General features: G+C 41.6%; 1 protein-coding gene across 2 annotated transcripts in view; it reads left to right on the top strand.

The window, feature by feature from the left end:
- LOC306969954 (transcription factor COE1) overlaps nucleotides 1–24,960 on the top strand; it is a 110,306-nt gene that overhangs the window by 64,095 nt on the left and 21,251 nt on the right. For both annotated transcript variants that reach the window (XM_079565751.1, XM_079565750.1), the window contains exons 7-10: nucleotides 9,033–9,114; nucleotides 13,410–13,551; nucleotides 14,983–15,116; nucleotides 20,111–20,237. In XM_079565751.1, coding sequence (XP_079421877.1) covers nucleotides 9,033–9,114; nucleotides 13,410–13,551; nucleotides 14,983–15,116; nucleotides 20,111–20,237 — 485 coding nt within the window. The remainder of the gene's footprint in view (nucleotides 1–9,032; nucleotides 9,115–13,409; nucleotides 13,552–14,982; nucleotides 15,117–20,110; nucleotides 20,238–24,960) is intronic.

Here is a 24,960-nt window from a genome sequence, read left to right as displayed (position 1 = left end):
CAGTATAGTCCAAAGCCCTGGTACCGCCATTTAAAAAAGCTAAAGTCACTTGGTATAGTCTGTCTGGAGAACCTGAGTGCCCCTTGAGTGCAAGTTTTATTTATGTAGCAGCTTGTTTCATTTGTCATTCTAAGTTTCTTTATTATGACAAACTGCCGTGGTGAGATGGTATAAAAACCCTCTGTACTATTTCAGTTGAAGCTGTGTGTCTTGGCCTGACTAACTCCCACTGGACCGTGACCTGGTTAAATAAAGACTGATGAATGTAACAAAGGCCTTTAACACACATTTTAATGCAGCAACAAATGCCTCACAGATGCGATGTCTTTTAAATCGCTGCTCTCTGATTCGATTAGCACAGTGCTACGCTACATACTGACAGTCCCAGCGTGTATTGATTATGGTCAGTGATAGACCGACTGTACATACATAATGATACTGTGTAGCTGTTAGCTGCACCGCTAACAGACATTAGTGTCAGTGTTAGCGTTAGCATTGATGTAACGCGGCTCCGGTCGGCCTGGCAGACCTCATAGACATCATACACAGTGGCCATCAGCCGTTCTGTCATTTAAATATGCAGTGGTGACAACAAGCTCAGCATTAATAGTAATGATAGCAATATGAAGCTAAGCCCTCATCATCATCATCATTAGCATATCTCCCGGGACGTGACGCGTGATTGACAGCTAGCTGCCTGTTTTTGGGCTGCAGCTCAGCTATCAATTACCTCCGTGCATATCAACCATCATTATGTAAAATACGCGCTCGGCTCGGCTCACTTCTCTTAAGTCGTCTTCCTCGCATAAGTCTCTCCCTCCTCTTCCTCGCGATCGCTTTTTTCTTTCTTTTGCTCCTCTTCATCTGCTCCTCACGACCACTCTCCTGCACCCGCTCTTTCTCCTGTGTCTCGATTGTTCTCACTGATCGCTCTTCTCCGCCGCTGACAGCTCCGTGTTGGACATGTTTCCAAGTCTCTGTATGCAAATGACATGTTTTCTGCTGCCAAACTAACTGTATCTCCATCTGTGTATGCAATGGAAGTTTGCTGAGTTCGAGCCACACAGGCAGATTGTTAGGGCACTCGGAGCACAAACATTCACGTTGACACTGTCAGTCTGAGGTGGCTGCAATTAGGAGGAGCAGAGTGTTTAGTTGGCCATGCATAATACATATAGCACTCGTTTATATAGCGGTAATATGACATATTATAAACAAACATGTGGAAAGTAAGGGGACACTTTGTCTGATGTTTGTTATTGTCCAATAAGAAACATTTAAAACTCGGAAGACTTTGGCTTGTGGGCCGGACATTCAGTTCATAAAACACCACCAATTATTACTACACACATAATATCCATCACACCTGACCAGCCTTAGGTTCTATAGGCCTGATGGAGGTTTTGTGAAAGAAGCGATAGACTTTTTATTTAGGCGATAACAGCCTCCTAAATCTGGGTGGGCAGACAGAACAGCCTCAATTTTCTGACGTTTGATTCAGACCAATTGATTCTGGCTTCATCCCACTGTTGTTAATAAAATACAATATTTGATCTAAAAGTATAAAGAGACAACAATATGTAACTTGTAATCAGTAGCTACTGTGGTAAGGCAGTGTATAAGACGGGGACATAAGAAAACAAGGATTACTCTCACAGGAAGCAATAGATTATCTCATCATTATTGCGATAGCGCCTTGATGTTGGTCGTATGAAAGTTTTCCCCTCCGTTCGAGCCTCTGGTTGGAGCGCAGCGATATCTGATGTCATCGCATTAAGCACAATAACAAGCTCTCGCGGTAAACAGGAAACAGGAAGTAGATCTGCAGCGGATTAACAGACGCACAGGAAAACATATACAGAGGAATGGAGTTTTGCACAGAAAGATGAGAGGGGGCTGCAGTTTGGATGGATGGACATATTTCATATCGAGGCTCAGTATACAGTATAAGCAGTAACGGATTACATTGTCACTAAATCGTACTTTTTATTTTAGAAAAGTCGATCTCGCAAAGCTTTTGGTTTCAAATCCACCGGCAGTTTGTACCAATCGTGTGGCTGTATTGCTGGCAGTGAGCAGGCTTTACTTCTGCTGATTTAACTACACTAATTGCAAAGACACCACAATAAATATATGGGTAATGTGTGCTGCGACATATTTACTTTGTTTTGAGACAAGGGTCATTTCTGTGTGGCCTGTAGGAGCACATACCATTCAAATCGACTCTGTGCATAACTTAAAATCATAACAACACCGCCCAAGAAGTGACTTCCTGTTTCAATCCAGCACACCAAAATAAAAGCACCATCTTATTCATTAGTTCAACTTTCTTTCTGCCTAACTATTAACAGACAAAACACTTAAAATGTGTGTATTTAATTATATTCTTGTAATGTTGCAAAATATGCTGAACTAGACAAGCTGTGTGCTTTTATTTTGTTGTGCTGGATCGAAACAGGAAGTCACTTCTTGGGCGGCGTTGTTATGATTTGAAGTCACAGAGTCAATTTCCCATCAGTTTTGTGATTTTAAATTTGTATTTGCTAAAAAACCTCCTACTGGACCTTTTCTGCCGAATAAATATTTTTAAAGATAAGATCAGATAAGATAAGATAAGATAATCCTTTATTGATCTCACAATGGAGCAATTCACTTGTTACAGTCGGCGTTCAAGAAGATCACTCAGAGTGTGCAAAAACAAACAGGAAAATGTGCAACCAGTTAAATAGTGGAAAACGAGGTATCTTATGTACAATAGTTGGCAAAAATCTTAGGGGGCAGAGTTATAATAATAGGGGAATAATTATTAAATTAAAATAGGACAAAAATTAGTAGAGGTTATATAAGTAGAATATCTGGGTGTAAAGTTACAGTCCTAGTGCAGGTTGTCAATAAGTGATGCTGGTACAGGGAATAAAGTGCAGCTGATACATAGATTATTGCACGTAGTTTTTGTGCTGAAAATCATTTATTATGTGACTTCCTATGTCATCCCCTAAACACTCCTGGATTGTAGCAATAATCCAACAAAAATGCTCAACTCTAACCTAAATGTAGGCATCATTCTCTCCTCCTCACGTAACATGGAATAGTCCCAGTGCTGCGCCTCTTCTCACTTCTAGTAAGGCAGAGGAGTTGGCCAGCGGTTTGCCAGTCGGGTGCACACACATTACCAGGAGCCTGTGTCTGTCACACCAGCAGCCGCAGCAGCAGGTGAAGTTACGACACGCAGAGAGACAGAGAGAATCACTCATGTGTTGTTCAGTTTGTCGCCGCTAACTGCCTCCACCTGTCACCGCGTCCCTCTACTACTGTAACTACATGTTTTGTTCCTTTTCTCCCTCCGAGCTCTCGTCGTTATTCTTGGCTCAGTCGAATTGTGAGTCTTTTGGGAGTAAAACGGACACAGACATTCATAGCTCTGTGTTGTGTTCTTTTTTTTTTTTTCTTTTATAGCTGGAATTCCCCCGGATGTCACCCTTGGCCCGTTGGCATTGTAGCGCTTTAAATGACAGGCGGGTGGTCGAACAAACTCCCACAATCGTCTCTCCCCTTTTCTCCCATTTGTGAACTGGCTCTGCACCCCTGTCTACTCCTCCGCCTGCCCCACAGTTGTGTACCTCTCTCCCTCTCTCTGTCACTTTCTGTCTTTCTCTTTGGGCCCGCGTTAGTCCTATATATTAAATATTAATGCCAGTTGTGCTCTGAGCCATAATTGCCATCTCAGCCCCTGAATAATGGATGTAACTGTGCTGTTCACTACCACACCAGGGCTAACAGGCCAAAGAAAACAGTATCCAGAGGTGCTGTGGTCCGGCGCGACCGAAATAACACTGGCAAAATTTAGACCATTTTGTTATCAAGGAGCAAAAAATAATCTAAATAATAGTACTGTAATAATTGTAAGATTATGAAACATGTAATAACACACATAACTAGGGCAGGAGTTTTTTATATTATACATAATATTATACATTATACATCTTTGTTCATTTCCAGATCTGCATGATCAAAATCGACAACTGATTTTTGAATCCGCTTGACTGCATTAAATGAATTAATATTGCATGACTATTGATGGTATTCAGTTGATGAAATTGTTGATAGAAATGACAGTGGGTCCTTGTAGAGCCAGTTACTTCAGCTGTTTTCTATATTGGCACCTCTTTTCTCATTGATTTCTGACATTGTGCTCATTGCTAATGAGCGCAAGGACCGGTAAGAGCATGTGGCTGTTGTGATGTTTCAGATATGTCTGGTGCACTGCAGTGATTCGTGACTGCACTTTTTATGGGTGCTTCACTTGTTTGGCGATAGGTGTGTGCCAGATAAATTATTACTGAGTTTGTTTTTTGGGGGGACTTTTTGGAACACTCTGCCATCAGTAAAGAAGATTCAGTTGAGCAATAAGTAAAACAGAAGATGATGTGTCCATTCTTAATATTAAAAATAATAATAATAATATTACATTAGTCATACATGCGCTTTTCCAGATGCTTAAAGTCGCTTTACAATTTCCTGCATTATTCATTCACTCCAAACTGGGTGGTAGTAAGCTACTACTGTAGCCACAGCTGCCCTGGGGTAGACTGACGCGGTGTTCCCCAGCGGTCTCCCCAAAGCACGACCAGGCCCTCCCTGCAAAGGCTTTATCATATTGTGTTCATTTGACTGCACCTTTAGTATTGTGTCTATAATATTGTGACTCTGTCAGGCGTCGCTTAATAAGAACAAGATTGCCATAAGTGAAACAATGTTGTCAGTTTGCACGATTTCCCCCTGTAATGAAATCACAGATTTAAAATTACAGCACGCTTTTATGAACATTTTGTTTATGTTTAATTAAGAGTTAATCACGGTTTGCATATTTATCTTTTTCCTGCTCATCATTGGTGTTTTTCCTTGAAATCACCGTCCAAATGGTTTATATTTGACACAGGCTTTGGGCCAAAGATACAGAGTAATGTATAGACCGCACAGCTGTGTTTCTTTTTGTATTCAGTGTAATTTCACGAGGGTTATTTACATTTCTCAACTTGATGATTACAAGCTGACTGAGAGTGGTTACAGGTTTGACATTTGATTAATTCTTGATTGGAGATCCTTTTTTCCCCTTTTTTTTCTATGAAATTTGCTAATTCATTGCACATTCACATTTAGCAACAGGTTCAGGTTAGATGAAGCTTTTGCTGTGTCCATTCTACCAAAATTGAATGACCAAAACTTTATGAAAGAAAACACCTACTTTTTCTTACACTTATCACACAAAATAATGTCAATGGAAAAAATGATTTGGAGAACCATTTATTCCAGTGTACTTCCTTGGTAATTACTCCTTCCCTCCGCTCCCTCTGCCATTAGCCCCATGTCTGTGTTTGCAGCATTAAGGTCCGCTGTTAGGTCACTGCTAAAGTGCGGCTGCTCACAATATAGCAAAGGTCAACGGCACTGTTATCACTTGGACATGATCGGGCGAGCGAGGAGGCGGGCGGGGGCGCAGTGAGAGAGTGCACCCCCTTCTAATACCGCCTTAAATCTGACTCTTATAATTGCCCGGTTTAATTGGAGGCCTCTTAACGACCAGCGAACGCACCCACCAATCAATTCACAGGAGCGGGTGTGAGCGAGTGTAGCTGGAGGGTCTCTGTAGCGCGCTTGATTAGGCCAGATGGGGTCAAGTGAAGGGGGAACACCAGTATCACTGCATTAAAATGTGGAATATATTCTGTTTGCAATCAATGAAGGGAAAACGCTCTCCCAGGACGCAAAGCAAATACGGGAAATAATGAGAGGGATAGATCAGGAGATGGCTAAGTGACAGATCAGAGAAGTGCGGTTTGAAATGCGAAGGGCCTTTTTAGTTTGCAAGATGACGGGGGGGAAATGCAATGTTCGATCATCAAATTGTATCAAACTGAGACTTTGAAAAATACTGAATCAGGAGCAGGAAGAAGGGCTGAAATGGAGGTTTAGAAAATCAAGACTCACTAACATTTAATTAACATTATCCATCGACACCTCTTAACCCCCACGTGAGACGAGCATATTTTCTCCATTTAGCTTTACCCAAATCTACAAGCTTCTTGAAAAAGTGTGAAATTGGGTTGAAAATTAGGATGAAAATGCAACAATGAAGTGACAAATGAGCGACAAAAATGTGCCGGAAAGCAACAATAACACAGTAAAAAAGAGGACTAAAACACAACTAAAAAGTGATGGAAAAAGCAACAAAAAAAGCCACAAAAGATCAATGAAATAGTGTCAAAAAAGCAGCAAAGAAGCAACAAAAGAGCGACTATAACACAACAAAACAAAAAAGCGTCCAAAACGTGACAAAAATGTAACAAAAGAGTGACAAATAACATAAGGAAAACACATCAAAAAGCAACAAAAATGGCAAAAGCAGAACAACAGAAAAGTATGAAGATATGACAAAAAAGCACCAAAAAAACACAAAGTCACAACAAAGTGACAAAACCGCAGTAAAGCTTTCAAATGAGCTGTCCAGTTTGTTTAATGCTGTTCTGGAGAAAATGCGCTCTGTTAAAATGGGGGTTAAAGGTTAAAGGAGCTATGCATTTTTTTTTTCTTTTTGTAGAGCACATTTCTTTTCACCCTTTAAAGTATGTTTTAAAAGTGGTAATTTGTGAAAAAAAATCAGCCTGATGCGTGAAGTTTGCGCCGTATTAGGATTTGTTGATGTTGTGTATGGTCAACCCAAGTAGTCAATATGTGACTAAAAGGGGTTTACCTTTTTCGTCACATATTGTCTAAAAGGGTTCAAAATCAGGTATAGTCACTTTAAGTTTAATCAAAACATAAAGTGGAGAAAAGAGCAAAGTCAACACAGTTCATCAAACACATTATAGTGTCCAAATGCTTTTATGTGAACGATAACTCCATATTTAATTATTATGGAATGTTCCCCATTTCCCAGAATTCATTGTTGTTTTGACGACACAATCATAAGCTTTTTTTATTGCATTGTCGTGCCCTCCTTTAAGAAACAAGATGTATATTTTTCAACAATATTCTTTCTCTCCAATGTACAGTTTTCAACACAAAGTGAATTTGGTCCCCTGCTAAATATGCAACACCTCTAATGTATACAAATAGCTGAGTATTTCTCTGACCGTCAGTGGAAGAAGCGCACATTACTTATTCATCCATGTAACACAGAGGAGCAGCAGTAGATTTCCGCGGACCGCTGGAAACTGTCCAAGCATTAAAGCTGCTAATACACACTCACCGTGTTGTTGAAATATTCAGAGGGTTCGGGTTCGCGATTTTAAATGCAAACCGTATTCCCGACTCGTTGCGTTAGTATCTTAAACGCCCTCCTTTTTTTTTTTTCCTCCCCGTGTCAGATGGAGTTGTAAACCTCCCGAGCTGCTCTTTTACCAGAGACGTGCCGTTCGGGGTCGGGTCCGCGCCGCTTATGTTAACGCTATGCTAGTGTTGTGAGGAGGGCTAGACAGTGCGGGGTCGCCGGGGGTCACCGTGGCTGTCCCGCGCTCTGATAGGCTGTCACCCGGGGGTCCAAAGGTCGGCGTAATTAGGCATGCGGACTCTCCCGGCGCCGGTGTAGCTAACGAAGGCAGAGCTCGTTAACGCGAGAGTTCTACATTGGGAGCTGCCACTGCTCCGCGCTGCTCATAGACTATAACACGCCATTATAGGAGATACACGCGGTATCACAGCGCTTTGTTCTGGTCCGGACTGTAGGGCTGTCAGCTAAAACAGCCGAGCAGTCATAGATGGATCAGGAAGAAAGTTTGTTTCCACTTATTTTCTCTCCCGCTTATGTAAACAATGTGATTTTTTTATGAAAACTTGGACGTGCGACTTTAAAACAAGCCAATTAAGGTGATGTGGATAATAGAAAAAAGTATAGCACATCTTGGAAACTGGTGATGTGCGCTCGGACAGTACGGACAATGCCCTCGGGTCTGTAAAGTAGCCAGAACACAGTATTATTTGCTCTAAATGAAGCAGTTCTGCTTTGACGTGAACTTCAGACTCATACGATCCCAAACTCTATTGTGAAGTTACTATAGTTTGATTTAATTTGAACAGGAAGTGGATTCTGATATTGGTTGGTGTTTTTTGTGAACCCCAATTGTAGCGACAGTTTTCAAAAAGTAATCATAAAAAGCTTTTCTGGGTTGTTAGAACTGATTATCGGTTCATCTACAATTTGATGTTTATAGTGGTTTACTTTTAATGATTGCATTTTATAATAGCGGAAAGCTGATTCATCTGTTTTGTTTTTTCATCTGTCATCTATTTATTTTCCTCTGGTTTGATAGGCACGAGAAAATATACATTACACAGTTGTCTGAAAGTTTTACATTGCACTAATAAGGCAGAAACTTTGCTAAACCCATTCTGGTGTTTTGTATGTCTTCTAGAAAACTTCGACTTTCTCTGTACAACTTCAACTTCTTGTCTCATACCGAGCTGTAACTTCGATGCCAAACCCTAAACAAGTTGTGTCTTTTACTGCGTGGCCCGAACAGCAGCCGTCCGTCCCCTGACATTGTGCCACTGGTTTTATACTGCTGTTAATATAAACGGGGCACATGTGGCTGTGAGGGAGGGCAGTGCCAGGACAGACAGATGCTCGCCCCCAAAACACAACCTGCGCCTGTTTGTTCACCGTCTACTCCATCTGCGGCTTTACTGAAGAGGGATTTATTATGGGCTAATATAGAGTCACAGCATATGCTCCTGCTTCTGACACTGACATTGAGGAGGTTAGGCATTAGATATAGTATTATCATGGTACATTTCAGGACATGTTTGTAGAGACCCATAGAGACCTTTCCTGTAAAACTGCAATCTTTCAATCTGTGCAATAGTTTCTTAAATAAATGATTCTGAAAAGTGTTTATAATCAGAATTTCCTCATATTGTGTCAGCATAAAGGCTAAAGGACTTCCACAGACGATGCATTTATTTCTCTGTGAATTTGAAACCATATTGGAACCACTGCATTTACAATGGTGTTTGTTTTCTTATTTTCGTTGCAGATTTTTCCTCAAGTTCTTCCTCAAGTGCAACCAGAACTGTCTAAAGAATGCAGGAAACCCACGGGACATGCGGAGATTCCAGGTATTTATTTCACTCACTGTGTAAGGACATGGGAAACATGGGAAAGTGTCAGAAATAAGTTAACGTTAAATCACATGGAAAGGACGTCTTGATCCCTGCGCTTTGAGCTTTTTCGGCGATTAGTGTTCTTAATGATCTTGAATCCTGAAAAACGGGATTCTTGAAGTTTGACTGTGCACTCACCGCTAAACTAAATCTGCTAAATCAGCTGGTGAGTTGTTGTTGTTGTACTTTTACTCAATTGATAAGACACTAAAAATCCTTTACAGCACAGAGCCACCAACTGATCATTGAACCGATTTCTCTAACACAATCCATCATTTGGGCCCAGTTCTCCAAACTCAACACTTTTTCCAGTCACATTTTTTGCCTTCGAAGGTGTGGTTTTGACAAAAGAGGGCAGTGCTTTGTGAACTTGTATCCTCATGAAGAAAATAATGTGCAGGTGTTTAGGGCAGTGCCTGGTATGTGTCAGGAACAGTGTCATCGATTCAGAAAAAGAAACTGTTACAAGCATTTATTTATTTTTGTACCATTTTTGAATTGTTGCCGTTTGGTTTTGCTTAAAGGGATATTTCAGGATTTTTGACATAGGGCCTCATTTCCTAGTTATCCAGAGTGTTGCTGGTACCTGGAGATTTTTTTTGTAATTCATGCAGTTCTTATGTTCGAAGAGTTTCGTGGCGCTAGGCTAATGCAAGGCTAGCGCATTTCTACGATGTCAGCTAGCCTGCATTAAAAACAGTCTTACACACTCCACAGTGTACCTGAGGCAAATCACTTATAACGTCAGACTAACCATATAAATGTCTGTGTCGATAGAATCATTTTTGGAACATAACTGACCTTGCATCACATGAATGATCGCATTTTGAGGGACTATTTTCTAGCAGATCACTCCGCCGCCGCATAGCTTATACAAACACGAAGCAGATGCTGCTCAAATATAAGGCATTTTAAATGCAAAATGGTTAAAATTATTCTATCAACACAGACATTTACATCGTTAGTCTGGTGTTATAAGTGATTTGTCTCAGGTGCTCTGTGGAGCGGGTCAGACTGTTTTTAATGCAGGCTAGCTGATATCGTAGAAATGCGCCAGCCTTGCATTAGCCTAGCGTCACGAAACTCTTAACATAACATAAGAACTGCATGAATTACAAAAAAAATATCTCCAGGTACCAGCAACACTGGATAACTAGGAAATGAGGCCCTATGTCAGAAATCCTGAAATATCCCTTTAACCTTTGAAAGAAAATCAAAAGAAGTGGGTTCAAAACACACAAAGGGACAAAGAAACACGGGGAAAATGCCTTGTCAATGTTGCGAATGAGATTTAGTGCATCGCAATCTTTATTATTTCCTTATCAGCGCCGGCCAACACAATCAGGAAGACAGCTCTTGAGTTAGAGTGGACACTGCGCTGATACCGACTCTGATTTATTACCCCCGCCGCGCACGCTTTTGTCTCCGCCGCGTCCCGATCCACACAATAGCCCCTCTATACATGCACTCTTATGTGTGTGCGCACGGGAGATGAACTAATATGTAATGGAGCTAAGAGAGTCGTACAGTGGCCGGAGTGTGACAGAATCCGCGCCTCTAATTGTGCGGCGCTATTGTAGTGGAACCACCAGAAGACAGCTCTGTTTCCTTGGGAGATAATTAAGGGCCGGACCCATCAGGAACTATTGAACGGAGGCGGATGGACACGCCGCATACACCCGTGCGTAGGGCTAAGTGCCTAATGCCGGCTCACCGTGTTGGTAATAGCAGTGATAACAGCGTACACTTAAGGAGTTTTTCACACTTTTGTGGTTTTCGCTCGTCACGCGATGATCTGCAGACCCCAAACTCTTTAATGCCTCATTTTCTCTTCCCCTTTTGTCCACTTAAGCAGGCTCTGGGTTATTTTAATGTTACGTATATAAGTGACTCCAAATGGTCACTTTAAAGCAGTAAAGCAGCTGTGTATGTCTTTGTTTTTCTTAGGGTGGTTCACTTTAATAAGATTTTCTGTATAAACAATAGGGTTGTTGCACTTAATAAGCAATAGTTGGATAAGGGAAGGTAATTTAAGATATGTATTTGTTCCTTATTATTTTAAAGCAAGTTGAGACTTTCGAACTGCCTAATTGGCCCAAATGGGTTTTTCTGATTTGTCTAAATAAACGTTTGGTTAAAACTAGTGCAGCACAATATGAGTAAATAATAATATATTAAATAACTAACTGTTTTGTATATTGCGTTAATGAGATATTTTACTAAACCTTATCAACACGTTTCATTAAATTCAGAAACAGAAAACAAAACAAAAAAACTGAAATCGTAAGCATTTTTTTTTTTCATCAAATCGTTTTGAAACGCTCAGAAACCAGTAAATAGTTACTTAAAGAGACGAGATGCAAGTTGTTCATTTTATGCTCACTACTGCCACCTCAGGTCATATGAGTAACTGCAGCTTCTATATTAAAGGATCTATATCATGCTATTTTAGCCATTCCAAAGTTAAGTATAGGCATTTATATGATATATTGTACCTCTACCACTATGGAGCACTCATTTTTGTGATAAATATAAGTGTTTTCTGGAGGTATTTTTCAAACCCGGAAGACAGAACGCTTCGATTCAGTTAACTCCGCCCCCTCTCTCCGCGCATACAACTTTACCGTAATATAAATAAACAGCAATAAGTGAAGTCACTTCACGATGCAGTTATACGGAGTCGACATCTGCAACACAGCTTCATAAATGGCTAACACACATGCTAATATGCTAACACACAAGCTAACCCGCGTTTGGATTGACTCACCCTCTGCTCCATCGCTGTTTACATTATGGGACTCGCGTTGGTTATAAGAGTTAATCCACTTTGATTCTGGCGAAGGTTCCCCAAACATCCATCAGTGACAGTCACAGAAAAACAATATTTTGGAGATAGTCGCTGAATCCCGGAGAAAAAAACAGCTGAGTGGCCTCTTCCTGAAAAGGGTGAAATATAAACTCCTCGTCCTCGTAGCCAAACGCGCTTCTTTTTCTCCGTCCGTGACATTATCGTTAGTTAAGAATAAGAACAGGTGTCCAGAGTAGGCAACGAGCACCATCTTCACAGCTGCAGCGCAAACATGACTGATCTGTTCAGACGCAATGTGTTTGTTTTGGCCACAGCTGACCTGGAAGCACTTCGGGCACATCCTTTTTTTTTTTTTTTTCTTTTTCATTTTTTACTCTTTGTTTCTCTCTTACGACAGAAATAATGAAAAAGCTGTTTTACAAATTAAAATCAGGCCGTAAGCATAGAATTAAGACATTACATTACAGACGTTGAGCACTTCCGTTCCGTTGTTACGACACAACTGAACACTCAGTCGTTCACCAGGAGAGGGAGGAGCAGCTGTTCAGAGAGCAGGATTCAGGAGGATTACTGAGAGCTGCGTGAATGAAGCCGCAAACCACTCTGGGGGTGTTTTTGATAAGGAAATAGCATAACAACATGGCTAAAAGCTCCAAAAAGTCGATTTTGCATGATATAGGACCTTTAAGCTCGTCCATGACGGCACTTCGGACCAGTGCAGGATTTTAGAGGCAGTTGTGGTGAACAGGTCTGGGCTCATTCTACACATTAGGACCTGGCTGGAACTTGTAAGGGGATGAAGATACTTAGTTTTAACATTTTTAAACTCTGTATAGTCCCTTTAAAGTGCAAAAGGCACAATATTTGCTAAAGCTTTCTTCAGTTTGGCCCTTTTTTGTGATGTTTATAGCTTCACTTCCTTATTGAACACCGAGAGGAAGTGATGTAGATGAAGGCAAACGATGTTTAACGGTTGCCGTGCCGACCGTGTTAAGTCAATGGGAAATGTGTCAAACTGCTCTGGAACTTTACCTTTATCTATTTCACTTCCTGTCAGCAGCTTCAAAATTCAAATATGAAAATGATAATTATGCAATTGATGAACGTACAACTGATGTTATCCTTCTTAACAAGTTATTTTATTTTCAAAAGCTTAAAACCTGTCATATGCACTTTAAGGCTTAAGAGCAGTCGTGTGGTTCAATGGCATTAATTAAACAATGTTACACAAAACACAAGTGTGCAAGCAAAATAATTTAAAACCACACTGTGGAGTATTCTCGCTTATATGTCGCTATGTCTTTTATGTTTTTTAAGTAAAATCACACTTGCAACGTAGGAGCTTCTCCCATGGCCCACTATCCTACTAAGTGCACTGTGGCGCTATTGGGAAACCCCTAATGCCTTTATCTAACCATCCTTTCTTCCTATTTCCCCTCAGGTGGTGGTGTCGACTACGGTGAGCGTGGAGGGACACGTGCTGGCCGTCTCCGACAACATGTTCGTCCACAACAACTCCAAACATGGCCGACGCGCCCGCAGACTGGACCCTGTGGAGGGGACGGCGTCTTACCTCGAGCACGGTACTCCCTCTCTCCTTTCCCCCTGCGTGGAAGTGTGTGTGTGTGTGTGTGTGTGTGTGTGTGTGTGTGTGTGTGTGTGTGTGTGAAAGTGTCTGCGAGCAGCTCGGGGGACAGATGGCCGATGGCTTAATCCTATCAGGTGATTTCTGCCCCTCCATCTGGCTAATCCCACCCATCGCACTCTCGCCCGAAAAACAAGAGTGTGTGTGTAATATCATTAAAGGGAGTCTTCCGAAGCGCATGGAGCAGCGCCAGATGAACACTCGCGATATGTTGGCTGTGAGATTAATCTAGGGATGCACCGATCCAAAACCGGTATCGGAGATCGGAGCCGATACTGGAAAAAATACAATATAGAATACGACTATGTTGTACCGCCTAAATCATTGCAGCCTTTGTCACAATTCAAACTGCAAATTCGGTTTAATTGCGATTCATTTGAAAGAGTATGGAATCCATATCATTGATTTTTGCCAATTCCCTTAACGGTGACATAATTTTCTACCTTTTACGCAGTCAGAGCAGAGCAGTGAGCTGGAGATTTGCCAGACTCTGTTGCTCAAACGCTCTGAGTGGAAATTGCTTCAAATCCACAGCATATTTCCTCTGCCTTTGGGAAGTTACGACAACACCCGCGGTGCCAAGCGCTGCCTTACCAAAGGACACGCCAATAAACGAGAATTACGTCACCACACCCCGGTTCACGGTTGCAACCCTTGGACAGGAAGAGTATTACGCCTTTTTTTTTTCTTAATGTGAAGCCTATAGTGTGTGGCCATTCACTCTCGAATATTAGGGGTCCCATGTGACGAGAGCAGCTGTTTAGCGTGTGAGGCAGGAAACTCCCTGGAGAATTGCACTGTAATTTTAGGGTTTCACATACAGATGTCACCTGTAAAACGAACTATCTGCCTAGTTCACACAGAATTGGCCCAGCTGTGAATGATATACGGTCTGTATTTTATTAAAGCATCTTGTTGTCATCATTTCCCATTGGTGAGTGCACTCCAGGGTCGGCTATATCAAATGAAATGATCCCATATAGTAAATCAATATCAGTCTTAGCTGTTGTAGTATTTTCTTTTCTTTCCACAATTTTTCCTTTAAAAACCTATCTAGAGGGAGACCGGGGCTTTTGTCACATGGGTTGGTTGTCTCTTTGATTGTTGTATCCACACTAGAGGGCGCTGTGACTTGATATTGTTATTGCACATCAAGTTTAACATCTCAATTCTCCTGTAATTCACCTTATTCCAGAAGTTCACGTGGGCGCCGCCATGAATTGGGCCCACCACTTTTCTCCTAACATGGGACTAGAGAAGTCCAGATAAAATCAGTTACTACACGAAAATGTCTCAATGTTTTCTTTTTACAGCCTACCAGTGATGAAAAATCAAGCCGAGACTAATCTCTAGCCTAATGTTTTTCCAGGAGCAGCTCCCTGCATCAAAGCCATCAGCCCCAGTGAGGGCTGGACCACAGGGGGCGCTACAGTCATCATCATCGGGGACAACTTCTTTGACGGGCTTCAGGTCATTTTCGGGACCATGCTGGTGTGGAGTGAGGTGGGTTTCTCCCCTTTGGTTCCTCTTATAGGCCACAATAGACTTTGTGAAATTCCACAGTTACCATGGAGATCTGCCATCTTTGCAGCATACATTTCCATTGACTAAAATAAGCTAAAAACTATATAAAAAGTGGAGAAAAAAGCTGTGGAACAACTCCGTTAACTGCTGAGTTACTGCTGGTAAATACATCTAACACACTGTGGTGTCCAGGTGTTTCAATGTGAACAATAACAGTATTTTAACTTTTTAAAATCTCCATTAGTTTACAATTGCCGCTCATCCCATAATGCTTAGCGATATGACGTCACATCTCCAAACTCTATAGCATGTTTCGAGGTTGGTGACATGCGGTTGCTGCAGAAAAAAAAAGAGTTGGTCAAATCTCCGTGGCAACGATGGAAGTAGATCAAAATAAATCTGAAGCACAATCAATGCTCTTCCCAATTTTTTTTATTTTTATTTAAACCACAGTTATGGCTTTATCACAAATAAATGCTCTTAGTATTGAATAAATAAATTAATGATTGTATATATTGTATGCAATTATTTATTTATTTTTTATTTCCATAAAATTAATCCAAACTAAATCAGAAAAAAATACTAGATCAAACACAATGATCAAATGGAAGTAAATTAGGAACTTTTCCTTCATTTTTAAGTGTAGGTGTCAGTCATGGCTTTTTGTGATATGGATATGCTCACTAAATATTGCAATAACTATAATTTACCAATATATTTTGCCTATATTCCAACCTCTTCACGTGTTTATGTCCTTGGAGGGCATGAAGTAACTTGATATCAAAGCAAACCACTTCCTTGACCAGATTCTTTGGCGTGTGCGATTCAAAGCCTCTTTCACACATGCAGCACTCGTCCTCCCTGGGTCTCCCTCAAGGTCCTGCATGTGTTAAAGCGGCCTCACTAGATATTTTTTTAACTCCAAAAAGTCTCACTTGGACTATATCCTAGCGTTTTCATTTCAATCCGCCAGTGACCTCCATGTATGAAAAATGTCCAGAGAAGTGGTGTAACGAGGAGGGCAACTACTTACAATACTATACAAACTACAAAAAAATTTGCTTTTGTCTCTAAAAGTCAACTAAAATCATCCACATTAAAGCAAGAGCAATGAAACAACCACAAAACTCAAAACATAAAGAAGAGCTGAATACTCTGTCAGACACGAACATTAATGTTGCTGTATAAGGAACATGTGAGTTCCATACGTGATGTGATGAAGTGATTGAATGAATATTCTGAATGAATGTGAGCTCATCATTCATTGCACAGGTCAGATAGTTACACAACACGATCACAGCTGGACCCATGAGACACTGGAATGATTGCGAATTTACAATTTTTTGAGTGCATCTTTTTCTTTGCACATTTATTTTAACCTTACAGTACATTAGAGCGACTGTAATGCGTGAATTTCTCCACAGTGAGATTGATATAGTCTTATCTCTGTTCTTAAGACACAAGCAGGATGAACAAAGAGGATTTAATGGCTCAAGAGAAAGTTAAAAATCTCTCAAATGCAATTGAGGCGTCCGAGCCCAACTACGCTCCACCGGAGGAGAAAAGTCTGGAGTAAAACCTGCAGCCTTTGTGCAGCACAACAGGAGGAAACTTTGAATGCAGGTTGCGATATTAAAGTGTGAACAAGAGAAAGTCCCAGCAGCTGCTCTGAATAGAGTGGAGCAGCTGGAGAAAGCAGGGGCAAGTGGCACCAGCTACCAGTATCTAGAACAACTACAAACTGTGCAGGAGGATGCGTATGGACTACAACTGGAGGTGGACAGACTAAAAGCTGCCCTCCATGATGAGAATAAGGCTCATACCAGTCTGAAACGTGAGAGAAGTGGGCTTGAATATGGCACTGCGAGAAGCCCAGAGCAGAGGAAATCTCTGGAAGCGGAGAAAGGCGATTTGCAGTTGTCTGTGAAAAATCTAAAATCAGTCAAAAGCAAACAGCAAAAAGACAGAGGAAGCCCGCTCCAAAGTGACTGAATAGGAGCATGAGATAAGAAAACTGAAGGCCTTAGATCAGAACCTAAAATCACAGAGCTATAGCCCGTTACTGAAGCAACAGGGACAACATCGTCAACAAAAACTGTGATATTGTGAACTGTGGATTCAGGAGAAAGCCAAGCCTGTCGGGAGGATCTTCTAAAGCAAATCGAGCGTCTCCCACATGAGGGGAATAGTCAGGGGTCTGACCTGCAGTCACTCCTCTGGACAGGAGCAAGCCGCAGCAGAAGCTCAGAGCCGAGTGGAGGAGCCGCATGGCGAAGACGAGAAAGTTGAACAATTCTTGAAGGCGATTGACGCAATGAGCCACAACTTTGCTCTTCCACAGGAGGGAAATAGTCAGGGGTCCAACCTGCAGTCTCTCTGAAGAGCACAGGAACAAAGAGCTCTTAAGCAAAGCTAAAACGCTGCAAGAGGTTGAACTGCTTGCGGAAAAGGATCTTTGTAGCAGAGTGCAGCAGCTGGAGAAAGCTGGGACAAGTGGTGCCCGCTACCAGTATCAGTAACAACTAAAAACCGTGCTGGAGGATGCGTATGGACCTCAACTGGAGGTGAATAAATTTACTGCCCTCCAAAAGGAGAAGCCTGGTTTGCAGGCAGAAAGGGACTTGCAGGCCAACATCCTAAAATCTGTTACCTTCAGCAATACAAGAAGCTTTGAGAAAAGTTAAAACTCTGGAGGAGGAGGAGGAGGAGGAGGAGAGGGTTAAACTGCAAGCAGAAAGAGATGGTCTATGCATTCAGGTGGGCAAATCTCTGAAACATTTGTGAGCAAATTGTTTTGTTTCCAAAGTAGGTTTAGCAAAAACTTTGAAAAATAAACTAAATCCGGACAAACACAAGTCTATAACTAAAACTTGGAATGCATTGTGACGTCTTACAATATGGATATAATGATAATTTGAGCAACACTACAATCCAACTTTCAATTAATTCTCTTAGATGAGGATTTATTCCCTTAAAGATGAGGTAATAACACTGTAGCTAACTGTTATCACCAATTTAACGCCCAGTGACATGTTAAAAGTAATTTCTGGCAGATTCATGTCATGGCAATGTTGGCAAATGCAGGCCACAGTGCGTCTACTGATGTCTTTTTCTAGAACAGCCAACCTCTTTAACTCATGAGTAGGAACATGTGGGAGAGGGTTCATATATTACTACTATGGCAGTCAAAGCCATGGTGCTAACCATTTCAAAAATAATTTAAAAAAAAGTTAATTAATTTCATTCTGTGTGTTTTTATCTGACATATTTTTGTTTTCATTTATTTCTATTCGTCTTCTGTTTTTTTTCTGTTTTTTTCATAAACATATGTATCATATCTGACTCCCTGATTAACCCACTTCCACTAAGGGTTTAAAAAATAGTTTCTGTTGAATTCTACCAACTCATCATAAGCTACATAAACAACTTATCCAAATGTAACTCTCTTCAGACTATGCTTAAATCTGCCCCAGTATCCTCCCACCGCCAACGACTGCAAGTGCCCCATTTCCACAATCGTCCAGTGCGATCCCATCAGCAGATCAGTGATAGCCATCTTTCTAAATGCCCTCACAGCGCTGCAGTCCGCTCTCCCTGCGCGCCACTCTCAGCCTCTCTGTTTATTTGTCTTGTGCCTCCACTCAGAGCTGCCGTGGCTGCGGTCCAACTACAACTCTGAGCTTGGGAGCGCAGTGTGTGGAAGCGGGCTCCAACACGGGCCGCGTTGGGGCTGAGGAGTTTGTTTACTGTGTTGAGAGCCGCACTTATAGTTACTCCGGTGTGCACAGGCCTGCTATGGACTGACGCGGCTCCACGGGTGGTACTCCCATGGATGCCAGCCAAAAACAACCTTTAATCTGTGTTGACTATTATTGAGTGTGAAGAGAGAGAATGTTTGTTGGGGAAAGCGATTATGTGTATGGCGTTTACACCAGGCCTGAGTTGTCAGACTTTGCACATGACCTAAAAAGCCGATCATTAGAAGCACTTTTGGTATTGCTGGCTTGATTGTCTATGTTAAGGAATACCACCACTCAAAGCACAGTTATACAACATCTTCCCTCCTTTGGTTTATTACATGTATGAGGTTATGGGATAAGTACATATAAAGACAAAGGTAAATTTAGCACCCTGTTCGGATCAATAGATCAATCAATTTTCTCTTAACCGCGTGTCTATACTTAAGCACAGCGCGATTGGATTTTTGTTACAGTAGCACTTGATTTCTGGTGTCAGGTCTTGTCATTTAACCCATCCCACATTCTGTTCACACACTTTATTTGTCCCCAAAGGGCAATTAGCTGAAGAGCGCAGATAAAGCATGGGACACTGGAGAATACAAGTTAGATACAAAAAGCAAAGTGCCGAAGATAAAAAGAACACTAAAGCAGCAGAGCTCGATTTAACCCACAATCATTTACTCTGGCACATTTTTATATTAGTTAAAGCCACTGCACTCACTGCTTAAAGATAACGTGAAGTTATTATGTGCAAACTACGATTTGTACGTTATTGTAGCATCACTTTGACTATTTCATGCCAATCCTGTGTCTTCAACCGGGTCCCGAACCTGCCGCTCCACTTCAAGAAGGGCTTGACTAATGTGTCAGACAAGATCGCGTTAGTGCTTAAATATTTGTATACGTTTAAGATCATAAAATGTGCAGTAGACGCTAAAAGCAGAGGTGCGTCTCTCTCTCCGAATGTTACATAAACAGCACTAGTTCCAGCGCTGTAATCAGATTTGATGCGAAAAGCATTAAATCTAAATGAAAACAAACTTCGCTCAGAGATTTCTTTCACGGCTCGAACCAGTGTAAATGCATTGAACGGGAAATCAAAATAAACTTCCTACTGGAGACTGGGCCACGACGCGATCGCACTAGACAGAGGCCATAAGAGCCATTAAACACTGCGCTCTATTCATTTTACTGTATTTTCTTTCTTTTTTTCTCTCTCTCTGTTTAACGCAGCTGATCACGCCGCACGCCATACGAGTGCAGACGCCGCCCCGACACATCCCCGGAGTGGTGGAGGTCACCCTGTCCTACAAGTCCAAACAGTTCTGCAAAGGCACCCCGGGACGCTTCATTTACACTGGTGAGTGCAAATACTGCGACTGTGCGGAGAACCAGCAGCAGTATTCAGTTCATGAAGTGGAGTTTCCATTTGACCCATTCTGCTTGTGTAGAAGTATAAAAAGCCTTTGGAAAGCTATTTGGAAAAGGCTGAAGAGCCAGAAGTAGCTCCTGGGCAACAGGCTGGACACCCATGTTTTTGGAATAATATAGACCTTCTTGCATCATTCTAGCATGAGCAGTAAGATGTTGATATTAGAAATCATAGAAATAACTTTAACAAGTGTTCGATCCCCATACAAATGAATGGTACTTGATTAAAGTATGGCGTGGTTTCCCTTCACATCCCAGGAGCAGCAGCAGCATTTTTCCTATCGCCGTTAGCATTTAGCCATCAAACATTGCAAATAATGAACGACCCAGATGTTTTTAGCTGTCGTCAACCCATCGACCACATTTAGGCCGGGTCAAAGCGTGGGTCGAAATCATTCATGACTGCACAGACCTTTTGAGATTTTACTTTATATAAGAATTAGCGTTTAAAAGTGTCCTCTGAGCTAAATGCTAAATCATATTCCGTTAAGTTTCTACTTTTTGTGGGGTTGGATACACATCTGATGCCCACTAAACATAATCTTGTAATGTATTAGCTACAGAGGAATCACAGAAATTATATAAATGCCATGAAACAGACATGTCAAACCATGCCATACTTTAATATAGAGCCTGGCTTCACCATTCATTCATATGGGGATCGAACGCTAGTTATTTCTATGATCTCTAATGTGTCTACCATCAGCATTTTTCTGTTGCTCATGCGGTAACTCTCCTCTTTAGTGAACACATGCCTGCATATTAAACAGCCCGTCCCCCCCAAAGTGTACGTTTGTGTGCGTATGGTGCGGGCCTCCCTCGGTTCAGTCCTGGGCCAGACACTGTTGTACTAATGACCGTCGATTAGTCAAACATTAACGACCCTCCACTCGTTTACAGTGTGGTCCTCATCAGACTGTCATTACAGGCCTCTACAATTAGACAGTCTGCTCTTTATGCGGCGCTGCATACTGGAACTATTAGTGAAATCAGCCAGAACAAGCCGTTTACCAACACACACAGCCACCGCAGAGCTCGCGGCGCAGCGAGGGCTCGAGCGGGGCAGGAGGAGTCCCATTTGTGCTTAAATAGGAAAATTGTTACTTGCAAAACAGTAAAGCCACTCTCATTATTCTTCGTCTGTAGTCCCGCTCGTGTTCGAACGTACATGTGGATTCTAACATGTGCTGTGAGCTGAAGGTGATGTGATGTCTGCTCTGTATTGATCCAGCTTTAACACGGCTCCATCACTCCACAGCAGTCCTGACGTCACTGCGAGGAGAAAAGACACTTTTACTGCCTGGATATTAACTAAAGATCAAAAGGATTATGTGGTGATCAATAGAAATAATAAAGTCAGCTGCTTATAAATCTCAGCGGTTTAATATCGGTCATTATGTTAGACCTAAATCTTTTTGAGTTATAGTGATGTTTCTCACGTGGGAAACTGCATCTCAAAAACATCCACAGATTCAAATGCTGTTTTAATTAGCCATTTCATTTTCATACAATGCCTTTACAAATGTTACTACTGACACATAACCCTCAGTATTGATAGCAGCTCAATGGAGGGTCTAGTTTAGAGACTTAGGCTTAGTATTAATTAGAATCTGGGAGTAGATTTTCATAAGGCCTGTCTTCCAAACATTGATCGGCAGAGACGATCTTCAGAGGCCTGAATTACATTGGCACTTTACAAATGTACACACTTAATATAATTATCACTGCTGTCATGCAGAATATTGCCCTGTATAGATAACATTATGCCCCTTAAATTGCGTTCACTGCTTTATTGTTGTGGGTGGTAATTGTTATGGCTCATTATATGCTTGATTTGTGGCGATTACATCAGCGCTTAGAATTAATCAAATTACATATTTTATGTCGTCACTTTCAGGCACAAATTAATGCCAGTGTTATTAATAGACTATTAGAGCCTGGTCTTAGAGACATCAATTTCCCACGGCATAGAGGCACAGCGATTAGCGCTCTCGCCTCACAGCAAGAAGGTGACTTCTGATCCCTCGCCTGGTGGGTTTTTCAGTGGAGTTTGCATGTTGCATTTACTTCCGGCTGCTTCACCTACAGGTCTGAAATTCTCTCAGACAAAATAAATACATTCTGACAGTATTCCTTGCTTGCCTAAAAGGGTGTCCTCAAGAAAATAATATATTGTTAAAATAATATTTTTAAGTTAATTCTTCGTTTTCGCTTAATTGCATATTAATATAATAAAATAACAGTTTTTTTGTAGATCTAAATGCAAGCACTGTGCTCGTATTTACTTTTTGGCTCAAACAAAGGTGGTGGCCTCACACTCCTCCAGCGCTCCTTGCTCCAAACATGTTCAGTCCGACCCTGAGGCAAAGCTCTCGCATAATTGGTTCGTCTGGACTCTAAACCGCGGCTGCGATTGGCCGGAGGTGACCCCGCGTGACCCCCTGATTGGCTGATGGCTTCAACATGTGACCCGGCAAACCAGATCGGTTACCGCGGATACATGACCCCCTCTCAAAGTCTGGAAGTGGCTGCTAAAAGGTTGCACAGCTCTCATCTGATTGGCGGGTGCGTTTTCTTCAATACTTTAAGCTGGATTCGCCTCTGGGTTAAAAGCTCGGGCAATTAAACATGCTCAAAGCTCCCGCGCAGGCTACAAAACTCACAATTTTTCAAAGATACACGCTCAAATGGGGTCATGTTGTACACAAGTTACCACACGGAGGTTGAAACAAGGCATGGAGTTGAAAGTCGTAGTAAATCAGAGAGATATGAGGAGGGCTGTGCAGCAGATGGCCTCACCCACACACACACAGTTATGAACAGTATATGCAGTCGGTTTGCCGTACTGTGGCACGGGTGGGATGAATTAACATCACACAGTCCCATGAGCTGACAATGGCCCAGTATTGACAACTTATCACAATGCTCGGTAATGCAGCATCAATAACACATGCAGCTACAGCATATCGCACATCACTGAGGTCCTACAGCTACATCTTTGTACATGATTTAATAAAGATATCGTTTGATGTTTTTGGTTAAGTTTAGTCGTTGACAGTGATAGAATATTGCAACTTTTTCCCATATTGGCCAGCCCTGGTCACAAGCATGTGCAGCATCTGTCTGAGGACCTTCCTGCTTGAGATGTGGAAACAATATGTATGTTGTATAGGATTGCATGTGGAATATACAGGGAAAATAGAGGGAACGTTTAAGTTACTTCTTCTCAAAACTATGATTTGCAAGAAATACCTTATATCTAAAGTAGTATTGACTATCTGGGACTGTCTGGAAGAAAAATGCAAACAGTCTAAAAAAAGCATTGATAGGAATTGAGAATTGTATTGATTTGCGAACACAAAACACAAAGCCAATATGGACAGAAATATATATATATTTTTTTTTCAAAAGGCTGGTTTAATATCTTCACTTGCGTATTTCTTACAAATATGACCATAGTAAGTTATCTTTAGCCGTGCAGGAAAATGCTTTTAAATGATGTGTTGTAAATATGTGCTTATACAGCCCAGATAATAAGGCATTGATTGCATTGTAAGCCGATCACCCTCCCTATCTCCCTCTCTTTCCACGCGCACATTTCACACATGCAGATAGACACTCGTGCATACGAACCAAACTCACCGAACACACTGGAGACCAGTCGAGAACCAGATCCCATCTCATGAGGGAAGAATGAAGCAATAATTCAGTGATATTGAACTTGGAGCTAGCCTCAAATCGATCGCAACCACACCTCCTCAGCCGTGTATCCTTTTACATCATCCCCCCCTTTGTCTTTTTAACCCGACTTGAGCTTCTGACCACGAACGACTTTCTGCTTTTCTACAAAAAACCGCTTTAACAACATATATAAACTCGGTAATGATTGTATTTTGAAGCATGTAATTTGTGCAAAAAAAGCCGTATTCCCTTGATTTTTACCATCCTCTCCCCCACCCCACCGCGTTTTTATTGTGAAACAGGAGTGCAGGGTCTAGCCTCATGAAACTTCTATGAGTATTGATTGGTACTACACTCAAGAGGAAGAAGGGAGAGAGAGAGAGAGAGAGACAGAGAGACAGAGATGTATGGGTGAAAGGAGCTGACAGAAGGTGTAGTTAAAGTTGTGGGGAGGGGCCCGGGGGGAGGTCGCGCTGTGAGGCTTTTCATGGGCGGCGGGTGGGCACAATAAGTCGAGATGAAACGTGTCCAAACAGCAGCAGCAGACAGACACAGGCAGTTTGACCTCTTTTACAGAGATCCAATGGGCTTTTGTGGATGTTGGGTGATTGTTATGGGTAGAAAGACGGCAGTTCAGCCATGGAGCGGTCAATGTAGACGTTTATACTGGTCGAAACTGAACTTCTTGAACACTAGACATACAGTATCCCAACTTTAGCCTCATCTCGAATGTTAAACAAACAAAAAAATCACAAATATAATTGCAGTACGGGTGAAGAAAGTTGAGGGTTGTATATTCTCTCCAAAATCGTTTAGAATGAATCGCATAAACTCCTAATACTGTATGTTATGAAAAGCATACTCTGTTAAACCCGTCCCCGATTCACACTTGCAGTATTTTCTATTAATATAGCGTTTTCTGTTTGAGGTTTTTGGGTTTAGTGCGTTAGTAAATCCGGAGTCTCGGGAGA

The sequence above is a fragment of the Gobius niger genome (genome assembly GCF_951799975.1).
Source record: "Gobius niger genome assembly, chromosome: 11".
NCBI classification, from domain to species: Eukaryota; Metazoa; Chordata; class Actinopteri; order Gobiiformes; family Gobiidae; genus Gobius; species Gobius niger.
Note: the sequence above shows the minus strand (reverse complement) of the source record. Positions and strands in the feature narration are given on the sequence as shown.